The sequence below is a fragment of the Coregonus clupeaformis genome, chromosome 11, assembly GCF_020615455.1.
Source record: "Coregonus clupeaformis isolate EN_2021a chromosome 11, ASM2061545v1, whole genome shotgun sequence".
Classification (NCBI taxonomy): domain Eukaryota; kingdom Metazoa; phylum Chordata; class Actinopteri; order Salmoniformes; family Salmonidae; genus Coregonus; species Coregonus clupeaformis.
In genome coordinates this window covers 45,710,303-45,727,808 of record NC_059202.1, presented here as the reverse complement: position 1 = coordinate 45,727,808, position 17,506 = coordinate 45,710,303, and the positions used below count along the sequence as shown (strand labels likewise).

Sequence of the window (17,506 nt, the reverse complement as noted above, 5' to 3'; positions counted from 1 at the left end):
AACGAGACTCCCTGTCCCACTCTCTCCCTCACTGCCTATCTTTACCCCTCTCTACCCTTTCCTCTCTGTTTGTCTCTCGTTCCCTCGCTATCCCTCCCTCCCTGTCTCTATCCCTCCCTCTCTTTACCACAAGTACACTAATTAGGGCTCAATCAATGCCCAGTGAACGCCTCATCACACAGCAGCAGCAGCAGCTTACCACAGGTTGGCTGTAGACTAGGTTCTCCAGGCCCAGCCCGGCCAGAGAGTTAACTCCCACTGTCACACTGCTCTGCTCGGCTCTGCTCTGCTCTCACTAACATACATCAGAGTACTGGGGGAGTAACGCCTGACTGGCTTCATACCATTGAGGACTCAATCTATCAATCTAGGACTTAGCCTTACAGTGAGGATACATTATAAGACGTATAATTTTACGTCAAACAAGGCCATCTTTTCAGACAGATTTATTTACACCACTACGATTGTAAAGCCATGGTGTGACGTGATGTCCACCACAATATATTCAAACACACAGGCAGGAATAAACAGTAAATATAGCCTTCAGAAAGGAGAGGAAGTAACACATTTGTTATGAATAAATTAGAGGAAAAACTAAAAGAAATGGAGAAACTTATTCAAGAAAGATCAAATGTAATATATTATAAAAATAAAGCAAACTGGATGGGACTAATAACAACTAACAACAACTAATAACAACAAGATAACTAATAATGTAAGCATACTGTGTCCATAATAAGTATATAGGTTATAGGTTGAGAGCTTTTGTGAAAGAGCACAGTTAGAAAGATATGGCATATAGAAGCAAACCGGATGCACATCATGAAAATGATCGAGGTTGAGGGTAGAGGAAGTTCAGGAGTAAAAACAAACAAAATAGAATTATTGTAAAATTGACTGTGTCCATAAAATGTATATAGTATGTATAAGCTGGAAGTAGAGGCCTAAGCATTGTTGTTCACTAGTTTACTCCAATTAGGGAAGGGGTGGTGGGGTTGGAAAGTAATAAAGGATTGTAAGTCGCTCTGGATAAGAGTGTCTGCTAAATGACGAAAATGTAAATGTAAATATATTTTTTTAAAGGAAGAAAAAAACAGAAAAAAACAAACATTTGTTATGTCAAATGTAGCACTTTGCAATACTCACATCATTAAAATAAGAGGTAGCAAGCCAGACGAAATTATAGGTGTTGGAGTGCAGAAATAGCTGTTTACTTCACAAACAGAAATGTCAATGGCTTAAAGGTTATCTGTAAAGCATACGCTTACAAATAAACCTCAAACCTAAACCTAAGACCTAATGTAAAATTACACCTACATAATTCACATCTTTAATTTTGTGTAACATTTTACCTCAAACGATCCACAGAGGAGCCTCTACGCCACAAGTTCAGCTTGAGGGGCACCCATGTTGTTAAATCATTACCTGCTCCTCTAACAGCAGAGAACATGTAAAGATAGAAACCATGTATACATAGGTTATCTGTCCATGTGTCTGTGTGTGTGTTTTAGGATAACTGTCTACGTGGTTAGCTATTTATGTGTGTGTCTGTGTGTGTTCCGGCTCTGGGAAACCATGCCGTCTCAACTCCCTGTGGTCCAGTCTGTTAATGCACCTCTAATGGTGTGACTGTTGACAGTTCAGTCACACAGTAGTGGATAAATGGTCCTCTCCCAGCAGACAGCTGTTTCCCACACCATTCTTCTAATGAAGAGGACTTTAACCCGCAGCTCTACTCTAGCTACAACCAGCTAACAACACACAACTAATGGCTGTATGATAGATAAGATTGCTCCGAATCCAGATATGTTTAGATCTTTTTCTTTGTTGTTGCCCTGGACGACCACATATTGATTTATAAAATGGGTGTCCCCAAAGTGGTTCGGCTCTAAAAGCACAGGCCTACATCCTCATGTACTGTAACTCACCTCTATCACTGCTGGAGGGCTTGGGCTTGTCGTAGTGGTTGAAGCTCTGGCTGCGGCGGTTGCCGTTGGAGGCCCCGCGGTGCTTCCCCTCGCTGCCTGGGGCAGAGACCCGCATGGTGGGAGCTGGCAGTCTGTGGGCCACAGGGAAAAGGTTACAGGTTACAGGTTCAGTAAACAGAAATGATCATCTCCTAAAGAGGATGAAATAATATTCCTCAAATCAGTCTAAATAACTTTCTTAAGGAGTGTATTAAACATTTTGTGAGTACTTGAATGGACGATCTATGGACAAGAGCTCAAGAAAGATGCATGTGGTTGCACAGTTATTCCATTAGGTGTTGCTATTGCATAACCTTACGCTAAGCATTTTCTAACTCATCAAAAGCTACTGCACATACTCACATACAGTAAAACTAGGGCTGTCAAAAATAGCGCGTTAACGACGTTAATTAGTTGTTTGCTGTTAATTACGCCAATTTTTTTAACGCATTTCACGCATGCGCAGTGTGACAAATTATTCAGGTCAGGAAAGTGGTTGGGAGCTAGAGGCGAGATGGAGCAAGGTGAGCAAAGTGGGCCTATTGACGGATTCAAATATAAAAAGAATGATGATGGTACAGTTAACAAGTACAAGGTTATTTGCAAGATTTGTAAGAAGGAGTTTCAATTTCACCGGAGCTGTTCAAGCTTGAAGTACCATGTCAACGCCAAACATGCGTTTGCTGGGCCATCAGATTCTGTCATCGCAGCCCTGGACAATCAGGAGCACAAACTCGTTTTGCCGACCGCAGCAGAGTGGGATAAACTGCAGAGGCTGGAGACACTTCTAGAGCCATGCAGGTAAATCAGTCTGTAACTTATCAAATAACATCGCTTTGATTATTTTCTGGAATGAATTAAACCAAGTCAAATATCAATAACATGTATCTATGTAAAAAATAATGATGATGATAATAATAATAATAATAATAATAATAATATGTTGATAACCACTGTTCTAATAATACACTGTCTCTGTGTGCATGTGTGTGTTTGTGTGCGTAGGTATGTAACTGAGCTCCTGGGTGGAGAGGCCTATGTCTCCTGTTCTGTGGTACTACCTTCTCTCTGCCACTTGCGTCTCAAGATGGAAGCCTGTGATGAGGACCCTGCATATGTGGTGAGATTCAAGACCAAGTTCAAGGAGGACCTAGCATCCCGTCAAGAACAGCTCAACAATGCATGGCTCCAGATTGCTACAGTTTTGGATCCTCGTTTCAAAGACTTGAAATGCCTGCCCAAGACAGACAGGGAAGAGGTGTGGACCACACTTGAAGGGATGCTGCAACAAGAATCACCCAGAAGGTCTTCACAGACACATGATGATGGGCCACCCAGGAAGAAAATCAGCCTTCTGCAAATGGGCTCAGATTCAGAATCAGAAGATGAAGAGGTCCAACCTGCCATACAGAGGTACAGAGCAGAGCCCACCATTAAATTGGAGGACTGCCCCTTGAGGTGGTGGGCATCTCATTCAGGAGCCCATGAGAAGCTGGCCTCACTAGCTCACAAATATCTAGCCACTCCTGCAACCACTGTTCCCTGTGAACGACTTTTCTCAGTTGCAGGTCACATTGTGAACAAGAAAAGGTCAGCTTTACTTTCAGAAAATGTGAACAAGTTAGTTTGCCTCAGCAACTGGCTGAAAGATGATGAAGCTCAGTAGATTTGAAAGGTGATGTTCAAACAAAAAGACCAGTTTCAGTGCAACATGTTATAGTAGTTTGCAACTGGATTTTTGAGCAACTGGATTAAAGAATGGAGGAAAAGGTAAAAGATTGTTCTTTGGTTTGATTTAAAAGTTTTATTGAAAATGTTTTTTTCCACAGATGACTCAAATTGTGCAAAAATGTGGTAGGTCACTGTTATGATTTGACTACATTTATTGCTTTCTGTTCAATTGAATACTGTAAATTGTACATCCTGGTTAAGAGGAATGCCAAAGAGGAAGTGATGGAACATTACAAAGACAAATATTATGGTGTGTAGTATGTTTCAGCTTGATTTAAAACACCATTATTTGGCTGTGTTAATAAACAGACATAATATGAAAATTATGTATCTGTGTCCTGTTATTTATCTTTTGGTATGCATTTCAGAAAAAAAATGGTTAGGATTCAGGTGTAATTGCAAATAGTGATTAATCATGATTAATCCACTGAAAATTCTGATTAATTTGATTAAAAATTTTAATCATTTGACAGCCCTAAGTAAAACAGAATACTTTTTTTTAAGGACAAGTTGAAAAGCACTTCCAGTCTACTAAACCATGCACACAGCAAACACACCAGGAAGCAAGTGTTAATACATCAAAAGTAGTCTAACGTACTACAAGACAACCTGAAATGAGTTGGGAGAATTGGGAGGGAACAGCTTTTCAAACACAATACATGGTGTATCTACAGTGTGAGTGGATTGCAGCATGCAGTGTCTTTGGGGGAGAGAGAGAGAGAGAGAGAGTGGGGGGGGGAGAGTGAGATAGATGACAGCTGACCTAGAAGCCTTTCTCTGAGCCACAGAGAGCTTTAGCCCTTTACTCTGAGTGGAAGAAGCCTTGGATGATAGACTGCAAGGAGGAGAAAAATATGGGTAGAAAGAATATTAGAGTAGACAGAGATCTGAAAACAGACTGAATGAGATCAAGAGGATCATAGATACTAAGTAATGGAAAGCAAAGAGATTCATAGACGTGGAATGAAGATGGCCTGCTACCCAATGGCATGGAAACCGCAGAAGATGAGACTACACACAATTCGAATGGATGATGTAAACAACCTTGCCATGGGTTGAAACTGGAGGTTGGGTTGTTACAAGGTACTGTACCTGGACAGCATATCTGATGCTGCTTTGTGTGCTGGTGCAGTGGAGCTGTGGGTATGATGGGTGTGGGTGTGAGCGGGGGTTGGTGACCCATGGGAAGTATGTCCAGGCTGGGTGCTGTGCTCTGGGTGATGAGAGGCCTGCTGCTTCAACACCTTCTGCTGCTGCTGCTTGTAGCGGGACAAGCTGAAGAACAGGCCCAGGATGGTCTTCAGGTTCCCATTACGGATCTCTGCAATAGGTGGAGAGACAGAGAGGTTGGCATCTTTGGTATTGTTTCCTCTTCACAGTCGGATCTAACATGGAGTTATTCATTAGATGCTCTAGATGAAAAGTCGATATGAGGGAGAGTGTCTGGTAGATAGTGGCAGTTTGACGTACCTTCTGCACAGAGTCCCTGGATGTTCACCCCTTTAGCTGCCAGGAATCCTAGGCAGGTATCGATGTTCTCAATCTGGGGGAGAGGAGAGAGGAGTCAGGGCATGGTACTTTGTCAGTACAGATAGAGCAGAGTAATACATTAGCAAAAATTCCCCATACAATGATAATGTAACATTAGGTTTAATGTTTGTCTGAGATGTAGGAAAATCTCAGTCAAATTTAGAACCATATGGTCCTCCATGGATTATAACCAACCACTAATGATGGAAGCTGAAATAATACTGTATAATCCACAAGCAGAAACCATCCTTCAAATAGTTCAAACATAGTAGTACAGAAGTAGAACTAGACTAGCATACAGGATGCAATTAAATCATTAACCTCTCTTAATTCAGACCTTACCACAGATCTTTTCATGCAATTCACAATCACCCATTAGTAACAGCAGGGAAGTTTCCCAACAACTAAAGCAATGTGTTTCTGATCAAATCTAAACTGTTTCCCACCCATTACGCTAAACTCCAGGAAGTTCATTTTGAGGGAGCATGGCTTACTGAAAGACTTCCATTCATAGAGCTACTCATTATTTCAATAATATTTTCCCAATTTCTGGCCCGCAAGAGAAAAACGATTGTATAAAAATGGGGTCTGTCATTCAATGTGTTAGGGAGGTGGTGCTGGTGGGTGAGCCAGGGTGAGTCAGCTAGAGTGAGAGGAGAGGAGAGCTAGATATATTAGACTGAGGGAGGTGGTGATGGTGGGTGAGCCAGGGTGAGTTAGCTAGAGTGAGAGGAGAGGAGAGCTAGATATATTAGACTGAGGGAGGTGGTGATGGTGGGTGAGCCAGGGTGAGTTAGCTAGAGTGAGAGGAGAGGAGAACTAGATATATTAGACTGAGGGAGGTGGTCCAAGTGACAGACAGCTTGTAGGAGTGAAATAAGGTCAGAGAAAAAGAATGAGCTGCAAAATTGTAAGCAAGGGAGATATATCTAATAATATTAAAGGTCCAATACAGCCGTTTTTATCTTAACATCAAGTCATTTCTGGGTAACAATTAAGTACCTTACTATGATAGTTTTCAATGAAAATAGTCAAAAAATAAACCAAAGTAGCTTTTTAGCAAAGAGCAATTTCTCAAGCAGGAATTTTGCTAGGACTGCCTGGAGTGGTCTGAGTATGGGCGGGAAAACTGAAAACTAGCTGTTATTGGAAGAGACGTTTGGAACTCTCTTTCTTATTGGTCTATTAACTAATTTACCGCCTTGTGATGTCTCCCGGCAGGCTAAAACTCCATCCCACCAAAACTCTTACACTAAAAGGGCATTATTAAAATGTTCACAATTTCACAGTATTATTCCAACCTCAAAGTGTGGAAATATATATAAAACACAAGAAAATCTAGTTTTTGACTACACTGGGCCTTTAAACTAACTATCTTGGATTATCATACAAACAAAATAGAGGCTACTGTGTCGAGCGTGATAACAACAATAATGAGGTGAACGGATGTTTAACCCATGGATCCATGGATAAGTATGTGGGCACAGACAAGACTGGTTCAATCCCAAATAGGCAAGGGAGGTTGTTAGGGTGTCAGTGGGACACCAGTCTATTTAATGCCTCCCCACAGCCTCCCTACTGTGTCAGTAGGGCATCACTAGAAATGCCTGACCAGTCTCTTACAGGAAACAGTGAGGAAAGAAGCAGATGCTACCAAGGGTTTTCACTCAGCGTCAGGATTTCAGATTTGGGAAGGATCATCCGGTTGTGTTTGCACAATAATCACACATGCGATAACTCATTATCCATACTATGAAGTATTGTAAGGCTTAAGCCTCCCTGGTATCCCTGTTTTAGGGGCTGGAGGATTGGTTCCCTTATGTTATAGAATAAACACAACACTCACCATCTGAGTCTGGCTCTTTGGGTAGCCATTTATGTCTTCTATCTTCTCATTCGCTAGAAATGAAAGATGAAAAGAGAGAGAGAAAGGAAAGAGGTTGTTTAATGATGAAAGTAACTCATCCTTCTAGGGACTTTCCCTGCACAATGGCAAGTCACATTGAAGACGCTCATACAGTATCTATCCAAAAGCAGTAATAATTTACCCTAACCATGGGAAGCAGCCGGGTTTTGCACCTGATGCCGTCTCAGTCAAATACCACCACTACGATCCTCATTTAGCTTTCACTAACCCCATTCCCTCTATTCACCCCACTTAAATATAATGTACAGTGTAGACACACAGGAAATAATGACAGGTTTCACTGCTCAACCTCTCATCCACCATGGGAGGCTAAAAGCAGAGCTGGAATCTCAAGTTGCTGATTTTAAAGACCCTCCTAACCTAAAGATCCCGCCTAACCTCTCCACAATAAAGACCATAGAGGCCACTGAGTTGGAGGCCAGAGAAGAGAGAGGCACTGTGACATATCATACTAATCATATCATACTGATATTAGGCTATATAATATGATAACCATGTAAAAAACACAAGTTTGTTCTTGTCATTGCATTGCAATGGAAAGCCAATACAAAACGCATAATGATTACATGGAAGCAGAAAATAGAGATAATTCCAATTGATCTGCTGATTTAAAAAAAAGTTACCAATAGAGTATAAAATGCCAGGGAAGTCCTTACCGACAACCTGTATGATCTCAGCCAGTAGCACTCCGTCTGTAACATCCTGCTGCAAGTCCTTTATCAGTCGCTTACGGCCCGACTTCACCAGGTAATGGTTGGCCCAGTCGGTGTAAATCTGCCCAACAACAAAACACATAGAAATACAATTGACATATTAGAAACACAATCAATTCACATAATCACAGACCATTACTAGTTAATATAGGCAACGCAATAGCCTGTAGATAACACCTTTCAAATACCTTTCAGAACACACTCGCTTTCCAAGGCGTGATACTCACATTCCTCCAGAAATCAGGCCACTGAGCACAATGTAAGTTTTGCTCTGGGAGTGAGAAATCATGTCTTTCAAAGAGTAGGAAATATGACATCACTTATTAAGACAGAAACTCACTGGCTGAGAGCACCGGAGTGTGGTGCCTGTAATCTGAGGAGCTTTGCTCCTAATTTGATGTTTACTGCTGCTGCATTTTAACATCTCAGTAATTTTTTTAATCTGTCTGATCTGACGGAAAATAGTCTACACTGTTTGCCCCAAACTGTTTATGAGATTATTATGCTTATATGTAGCTAGACAATACAGATCCACAGAGAGTCTTCACTCTATGAGAATCAGGGTGTTAAGTACATCACAATGGGGTTAAGGGGAGTTATCAGGGGGTTAAGGGGGAGGCACCAGACGGGTAATCGGACATTAAAGTGAAACAGATGAAGAAAGAGCACAAATCGGGCAGAAAATCTGAACAGGTGACCTAGGGTAGGTAGAGTGCTTAATGTGGACCACAGAAAGTAAACTGGCAGAGAAAGATGGTTTTAAGAAATGTACACCTTTCAAGGTACTATAAAGAGATTACAAAACAGCTGAGAGCACAACACAGGTTGCTATTCTGTTTTCCTGCATGGTGTTTTGCTGATCTGTTTCTGGGGGATTTGCATTAAAAAACCTCTAGATAAAGCTATGACTTTCACTATGGAACAAAACACAACACAACACTATGGGGTCAATGAAATGTCACAAACCAAGCAAGTAGCTCATGAAGCTCAATATAGATAAATAGGTACACATTTGCACTTTGCTTTCAGAAACTGTGAAATTTCATGTGAAGAACTTGAACAGCCATTTGAACTCCATTTATATCATCCTAGAAAATGTGAACTCCATTTATATCATCCTAGAAAATATCTTTTTTTTGCAGACGCTCTTATCCAGAGCGACTTACAAGAGCAATTCGGGTTAAGTGCCTTGCTCAAGGGCACATCGACAGATTTTTCACCTAGTCGGCTCAGGGATTAGAACCAGCGACCTTTCGGTTACTGGCACAACGCTCTTAACCACTAAGCTACCTGCCGCCCCAAAATAGCAAAATAGTATTCCTATAGCTAGCTACCACTGAAAACAAAAAAACTCAGGGCTTAAGATACCTATCCAACCAGACAGAGAAGGTGTGTGTAGATCATAGACTTAGACATTGCATCATTGTATCTGTCCCATTATGGTGTATGTGAGTAGTACATTCTCTTCATCTACTACTTCTATGAGTTGGCAAACATACTGAAAGGGCGCATACTGCCACCTGGAGTGTGTTGTTTGAACAGGTATAAAGCCAAGGTGGGCGATTTACTGCCACCTGCAGTTAATAAATGTTTGCTCACGAGTATAATTCATTGGCTGATCCCTCCTGATGACCTGGATGGAATTATATGATCCTTCCTTAACCCATAGGAAGTCCCACCCAGTCGACTACTTCAAATGTCCTCGATGGTGCTGCTCATGCTAAAACTGGCTTTTGGGCACTAGAGTCCTCTATCTATCTCTATGGTGCAGATCCTCTTTCTCATATCTCACAGCATACGGACGCTGTGTGAGCCAAGAAACACCTACCACAAAGTGCGGCAGACGGTGTGAACGTAATCACATGGAATATTCTTGATATAACATCGAATTATATACACTTTCACTTGCTTTTCAAAATGATGGTTGCTGGGCTAAAGACAGAGTGGACATAGCCCATAACTGGACACTGTTTGAAGTCATACCTGGACATATAGTAAAGCTGGCAGGTCTAACAGCAAGCCAGTTAACTTCAGTCATATATCAATGTTTGTCCACTATCCAGCTGGGGTGTCCATTAGTAAGCATTAGTCATGTTTAACACCGTCATTGTCCATCACAGATCTACATCCCCAGTAGCTTAACTTTCTGCTTAGATTTCATTTAAATTACCTCTTTCGCATCTAGTTTTTATTTTATAATTAGTTTGTTTGTCCACACTACTGAATCTGTGTGATTTATGACCATTAGGGGGGAGGCTACTCGACAAGCACTTTTGTGTTTTTTTCCCCTCCTGCATGTACCATTTTTGTTTTCTTAACTGTTACAAACTGTCTCTCTATTTGTGCAAAATAAACGAAACTAAATTAGACTAAACACTATGGTCCTCCAGCTCCCTCATCTATGTCCTGTCCTGTCCAGGTGGGAAAAGCCAACACTTGGGGGCAGTGTTGGTGTGTGTGTGTGTGTGTGTGTGTAGCCAGTGCATCCCATGTGTGTCAGTGGACCAGAGGTAATCTATTCTAACACATCATGTTACTGTTTCCCCCTCCTCCTCTTCCTTCCTCAAGGCCACTGTATTACATTATTCATGTCCTACACACACACACACACACACACACACACACAAATGCATGCACACACATAAATACACACACACACAAAAACCTCTTTCAGAATTCGGCTGCATTTGATCCTGCTTTTTTTGTAGTATTGCAGAGAGCAATCGAGCACTACTCCACCCAACCAAGCCTTACACATTACGCACCACTTCAGACCTTTGGTGGTGTGGATGTAATTCTCACATAAAAAAACACGTAACCAGCCTGGTGGTATGGAACACTGTATGTGGTGATGTTTGTCTGGAAGTCCGTGCAGGCCAGCTGGATGTGTGTTTACTGCAGAAGAAGGCTGTGGTGGTGCCTTAAAGGGATTCTCTCTTCCTGGTAGGACCAAACCAGATGTAGCAGACACCCACCCCACGCACAGTAGGCCTGCTAATCTCACTACTCATGCCATCAGCAGCAGGTGTGGTGGAGTGGCATATAACTACCAGATATCTTCACTATACTCAATGTCATGTACTGTATCAATTTAGCTGATAAATCACTTTTTAGATGGAAGTGAAGCTGTGTGTATTCTCATTGGTAGAGAGAGTGCAGGTAATCAGCAGCAAGAATCACTGTGATCTTCTTCACTGATATGCTGAGACTCAAGGAATCACCCATCTTGTCTAGTTCACTGTGCATACAGAATTCATTATGAACATTTTGTGCTTCCAGTCAGAAAATATCTGTGACCTTAAGACTGAGGTCTGGTAGTTGCTTGTCCAAAGTTTCACAATATGTAAAACGAACACATCCCAATAGAAAATGTCCAATATCATTAACTTCATTGCAAAAGCCATCCCACTGGGCACACACTGGTTGAATCAACGTTGTTTCCACATCATTTCATTTCAAAATAAGTTATTTTCAATGAAATGACGTGGAACCAACGTGGAACAGATGTTGAATTGACGTCTGTGCCCAGTGGGATAGTTCTACGCCACAAAATACCACACTGGCTAACTCTTCATAATTTACCAACCCTTTCTATTCTTTCACCATATGTCCCCCATTAGGGTACGCCAACAAAATAAAAAGGAAATATGAAATAATACAATATGATTCTATGCTTGTGTGTTCCCGTTTCCTCTCCAGTGGGCCCCCTGGCCCCCAGCTCCATGAACTCTGCAGTTGGGCTGGGCTGCAGTGTGGAGCACACTGAGCCACAGCACAGCACAGTACTGCCACTCCAAATAGAGCGCTGCAGGAAACCCCCTGACCGCTGTTCACTCTCACTGTGTAATGATAGGCTACACAGTAATCTTTCATCCTCCCCACCACATGAAGCAAAACATCAGCTACTGCTCCCTGCCTGCCTGGGACAGCGGGCTACGGGATCGGCCAACTACACATAGGCTATACATGGCCAGGCCAGCAATATAGACACAAGACCGGCACTCCTGGACTATAATCTATAGTCGCTTTCAGTTTAACTATAATCTTTGTACAGTTGTACAAATGTATGAATATAAAGGCATACACACTGCACGTTGCAGACATCAGCCAGACCAGGTGTGTAGAGCTCTTAAAACCCATCTGTCTGCCATTCACACAGGCCAACATAAAAAATTAAACAGGGGAATATCTCTCTCTCTCTCTCTCTCTCTCTCTCTCTCTCTCTCTCTCTCTCTCTCTCTCTCTCTCTCTCTCTCTCTCTCTCTCTCTCTCTCTCTCTCTCTCTCTCTCTTATCTCTGTGTATATACACTACCGTTCAAAAGTTTGGGGTCACTTAGAAATGTCCTTGTTTTCGAAAGAAAAGCATTTTTTCCCCCATTAAAATAAAATACAATTGATCAGAAATACAGTGCAGACATTGTTAATGTTGTAAATGCCTGGAACTCCAAGGCCCATTATCAGCAACCATCAGTCCTGTGTTCCAATGGCACGTTGTGTTTGCTAATCCAAGTTCATCATTTTAAAAGGCTAATTGATCATTAGAAAACCCTTTTGCAATTATGTTAGCACAACTGAAAACTGTTGTGCTGATTAAAGCAATACAACTGGCCTTCCTGAGATTACAGGCTCAAAATGGCTAGAAACAAAGAGCTTTCTTCTGAAACTCATCAGTCTATTCTTGTTCTGAGAAATGAAGGCTATTCCATGCGAGAAATTGCTGAGAAACTGAAGATCTCATACAACGCTGTGTACTACTCCCTTCACAGAACAGCGCAAACTGGCTCTAACCATGTCCTCAACTGGCAGCTTCATTAAATAGTACCCGCAAAACATCAGTCACAACGTCAACAGTGAAGAGGCGACTCCGGGACGCTGACCTTCTAGGCAGAGTTGCAAAGAAAAAGCCATATCTCAGACTGCCCATCTTAACCTTTTCTTTTTATGGGACAATCTGAGATATGGCTTTTTCTTTGCAACTCTGCCTAGAAGGTCAGCATCCCGGAGTCGCCTCTTCACTGTTGATGTTGAGACTGGTGTTTTGCGGGTACTATTTAATGAAGCTGCCAGTTGAGGACCTGTGAGGCATCTGTTTCTCAAACTAGACACTCTAATGTATTTGTCCTCTTGCTCAATTGTGCACCGGGGCTTCCCACTCCTCTTTCTATTCTGGTTAGAGCCACTTTGCGCTGTTCTGTGAAGGGAGTAGTACACAGCGTTGTATGAGATCTTCAGTTTCTTGGCAATTCCTCGCATGGAATAGCCTTCATTTCTCAGAACAAGAATAGACTGACGAGTTTCAGAAGAAAGTTATTTGTTTCTGGCCATTTTGAGCCTGTAATCGAACCCACAATTGCTGATGCTCCAGATACTCAACTAGTCTCAAGAAGGCCAGTTTTATTGCTTCTTTAATCAGCACAACAGTTTTCAGCTGTGCTAACATAATTGCAAAAGGGTTTTCTAATGATCAATTAGCCTTTTAAAATGATCAACTTGGATTAGCAAACACAACGTGCCTTTGGAACACAGGACTGATGGTTGCTGATAATGGGCCTCTGTACGCCTTTGTAGATATTCCATTAAAAATCAGCAGTTTCCAGCTACAATAGCCATTTACAACATCAACAATTTCTACACTGTATTTCTGATCAATTTGATGTTATTTTAATGGACTTTTATTTATTTTTTTTGAAAAAAATGACATTTCTAAGTGACCCCAAACTTTTGAACAGTAGTGTGTATATATATATGTATATATATATATATATATATATATATATATATATATATATATATAATATACCCGCAACTGCCATGAGGCCAAAGCCTGCTGTTGTATTCTGTTCTCACTGCAGACCTTAGTCTTTCAAATTTCCCTGTGAGAAAGTAACTAAGGTATGTCGAAGAGAATTAGATATCCATTGAAGTGAATGCCCTACAGCAGATTTCAAACACTTCCTTGCATTGTAGTGACAGTGAAGATGGCTGATAAGGGAAGGGTTGTCATTCCCTATCTGCATCGCTGAATGACCATCTGATTAGAGTATTAACTCCTCCCCTTCACTACCGTAGCCTCAAACAACATTTGACTAATGCTTTAACCTGTGACATATGTTTACACTACTGACCACACACACATGCCATTCATCATTATGTGCCTTAGACACATTAGCCTGCATCTCTCCTATATACACAGCAGCTGCAAATGCCGATAGTGTTCACTATCCATCTACGCATGCTGAACAGGTGCAGAGATCCCATATTTTATCCCAGTTTACTCCAGGTTTCATCCTTTAGTCTTAGTACGTAACAAAGATGAGATTGAAAAGAACAGTGCTCTGACCTGAGGGTCCTCTCGGTCTTCACTCTCTCTGGTTGAGAGGGTTTTGGTGGGAGTGGGGGTCCCCTCTCCCTTTCCCTGGTCCTCTCCCTGCCGGTGAAGGGCTTTCAGGGGGCTGTGTCTGAGGTGGCTGGCCCTGTGAGGGCTGGAGGTCCTGGACCTGGCAGGATTCTGTATCTGAGGAATGGGCAGGGCGTTGTGCACCGGTTTGGGTAGTCCTGACTTCATCTTAGAGGCGACCAGAATGGCCGGCATCTTCCGCTCTTGCTTTCAGAGCACGTCTCAGAAACCTCTCCACACATTCACACACATACAAGCACTCCGACTCTCCCCCTCTCTCTCTCTCTCTGCTGCTTTCTAAGAAGGTTGGCCAAAACGCAGGCGTACGCTCACACAGAAGCTCCACAGCTGGGGTAGCTCAGCCTGCATATAGCCATGTACAGCAGGAGACTCTCTGTGGTACACACAAACTCACACACACAGAGAGTCCAAAAGTAAACCTTTCGATGAGAACAACTCCCTCTGACAGGCTGCCAACCCACTGGGCACAGATGTCAATTCAACGTCTATTCCACGTTGGTTCAACTTATTTTCATTGAAATGACATGGAAACAACGCTAATTCAAGCAGTGTGTCGCTAGTGGGAAGTCACATCCCTCTCTGGGTTTTACTGAAGTTCTGGAACCATCCACAGCGATGGGCGCGTTCTTCTGCGTTCCTCCCCACCTGTTCCTTGCTGCAGAGGCACAGTACAGCGTTACAGTAGTGTTCCCTGGTCCTGGTTTGACCCGGCGCTGTTCCCACTAGAAGTTTGCTTCATTAGCCCCTCAATGCGTAAAGAAGGAAAACCCAGTCTCAGAACAGGTCCAGTAGCAAGAAACCAGGAGGAAGGTGGAGATGGAAACGGCTGTGGATGCGACACTCTGAAAGATTAGACTCTAATGACTAAACACCGTTGGGTGGCAACCTGGAGGGACGTACCGTAGTATCCTTCTCCCTCAGCTTGTCAAGTAGTCAATGCAGACAGCCTGGGCAGCCAATGCACATCACATTATGGCATAGCATCACAAAAACAACTTTTATCCCAGTCTCTCTCTCTCTCTCTCTCTCTCTCTCTCTCTGTGAAGTGGGAGAGGAGCCCTATCTAACACGAGTGTGTTGTTCTAATTGGCCCAGTGCTGCTGTATAAAGGAGAGGAGGGGTTATGGGTTCTGCTGATCTCTGCAGGAGGGGAGGGGCTCCAGTTCTCATGCCCCCTCCCCGGGTTTTATATTATGCTCCCCACAGCTTTGAGCTCAACTGTTACAGTTTTTCTCGATTGCTAAGACACATTTCTTGAAAGCTGCTCTCCTTTTCTCTTAACTGTGAACACAAAACCCAATTTTCAAGCTACATTCACAAAACCTCAGACTCTTCTTGCAAAACCAAACTTTCACCTCAAAACAGTTCAATCTGTGCTCAAAACTGAACTATGTTGTCAAATCGTGCCCCGAGTCAATCAAAATAAAAAACACTACTGAACAGTCACTAAACACTACGTAGAAAAATAGAAAACACAATGCTCAGGACATGAAGCTGGCGAAATAAATGTTTATTGTTCACTGTAGGCTAAATGCATGTTGCAAAACAAAAAAAAACTGTGCATTTAGCACTACAAAAAGACAAAACAGAAATCTTGTGCATTTACATGTAGCACTTGTAAAGACAAACAGAAATCTTATGCGTTTGCCACTTGTGTACACTAAGCCCATGTAAAAATAAAGTACAAAAATATACAAATAAGTGCATTACTCAGCCACAGCATCATGTCTCCGTACTGGGTCAGGCCACAGGACTTCATCCACATCACAGGCCACATTTTGTCTGGCCAGGCAACGGGGGAAAAAACCCCTGGCATGCCGTATCCAGGCTTGGCATGCCTCCACACCTATGTCACCACAGGCAAGTCCCATGGCTTGCAGGAGATTTACCCTGGTGTAAGGTTGGCGTTCATATACCTTCCACCGCTATGAGGAGAATAATTCCTCAATGGGGTTTAGGAAAGGGGAGTACGGTGGAAGGCAAAGATTGATAAAACCTTGGTTCATATTGTACCACTCTCTAACCTGGAGGGCTCTGTGAAAACTCACATTGTCCCAAACAACAAAATAGATGGGATGCTCATCCTGCTGCCCTAACAAAGCATCTCGCATGTGATTGAGGAAAATGAGGAGCTGGTGAGTGTTGTAGGGCCCCAGGTTGGCATGATGGTGGACAAACCCATGATTGCTGATGGCAGCACATAATGTGACATTGCCACCACGCTGGCCAGGAACACCAACAATGGCCCGATGGCCAATCACATTACGGCCTCTCCTTCTCCTTTTGGTGAGATTAAACCCAGCTTCATCCATGTAGATGTATTGATGGGGTCTTTCCATTGCATCCAGTTGAAAAACCCTCTGTAGAAATAGATATAGTTTTGTAAGTGATACGGAAAAAGTGATTTAGGCCACTACAGTAAATCACTACTTAGAGTAATCAACATTGAATGTGTCTGGATATATGCCAACCTGTACATACTGGAATCTTTGCTCTTTGACTCTGTCTGAGTTGCGATCAAAGGGCACTCTGTATAGCTGTTTCATGCGCAGTCTGTTGCGCTTGAGGACACGATCAACAGTAGAGAGGCTGACACTGTTGATACCCTCAAAATTTAAATGGTCCTCAATGATCTTCTGCTGAATTTCGCTCAGTTTAATGGCATTGTTCTCACGGACCATATCAACAATTAGGGTCTCTTGGTGTGGGGAGAACATACCTGTCCTCCCACCCCCATGTGGCAGTCTTTCAATTCTACAAAAAGAGAACATGGAGTTACAAAAATATACATGGAATACTAGGCCTACAAACAGTTAGACCAACCCTCCATTACAATACTACAGTACATTGGTACAGTGATGTACTGAAACATATATTTACTTACAGTATACTGTGGTACAGTATATAGTATGTCATACAGTAATTGCTGTCAACATTTACATACTGTACTATAATGTCAAAAAAAGGTAATTACCTGTTCTCTTCTCTAAATCTTCGGATTATGGTGGACACAGTGAATCTACTGATGTTTGGTTGTACCCTTTGTCCAGCCTCCCTCATGCTCATACCATGGACAAGAACATGGTCAATCACAGTAGCTCTGATTTCATCAGATATTACTGTTCTTTGTCTTCGCTGACCACCTCGACCACCTCGACCTCCTCTCACACGAACTCTTTCTCTCAGATTTCCATCCATTGTAGGGCCTCACAAACCAGT

At 42.4% G+C, this 17,506-nt stretch overlaps 1 protein-coding gene across 1 annotated transcript in view; it reads right to left on the bottom strand.

The window, feature by feature from the left end:
* The window catches only part of LOC121576904 (neuron navigator 2), a 125,949-nt gene extending 110,674 nt beyond the window's left edge, over window positions 1-15,275 (bottom strand). Inside the window, 7 exon segments of the mRNA XM_045223568.1 lie at window positions 1,929-2,059; window positions 4,462-4,533; window positions 4,791-5,019; window positions 5,169-5,241; window positions 7,075-7,127; window positions 7,812-7,929; window positions 14,210-15,275. Coding sequence (XP_045079503.1) covers window positions 1,929-2,059; window positions 4,462-4,533; window positions 4,791-5,019; window positions 5,169-5,241; window positions 7,075-7,127; window positions 7,812-7,929; window positions 14,210-14,461 — 928 coding nt within the window. The 5' untranslated portion in view covers window positions 14,462-15,275.
* Between the last annotated feature and the right edge of the window lie 2,231 nt (window positions 15,276-17,506).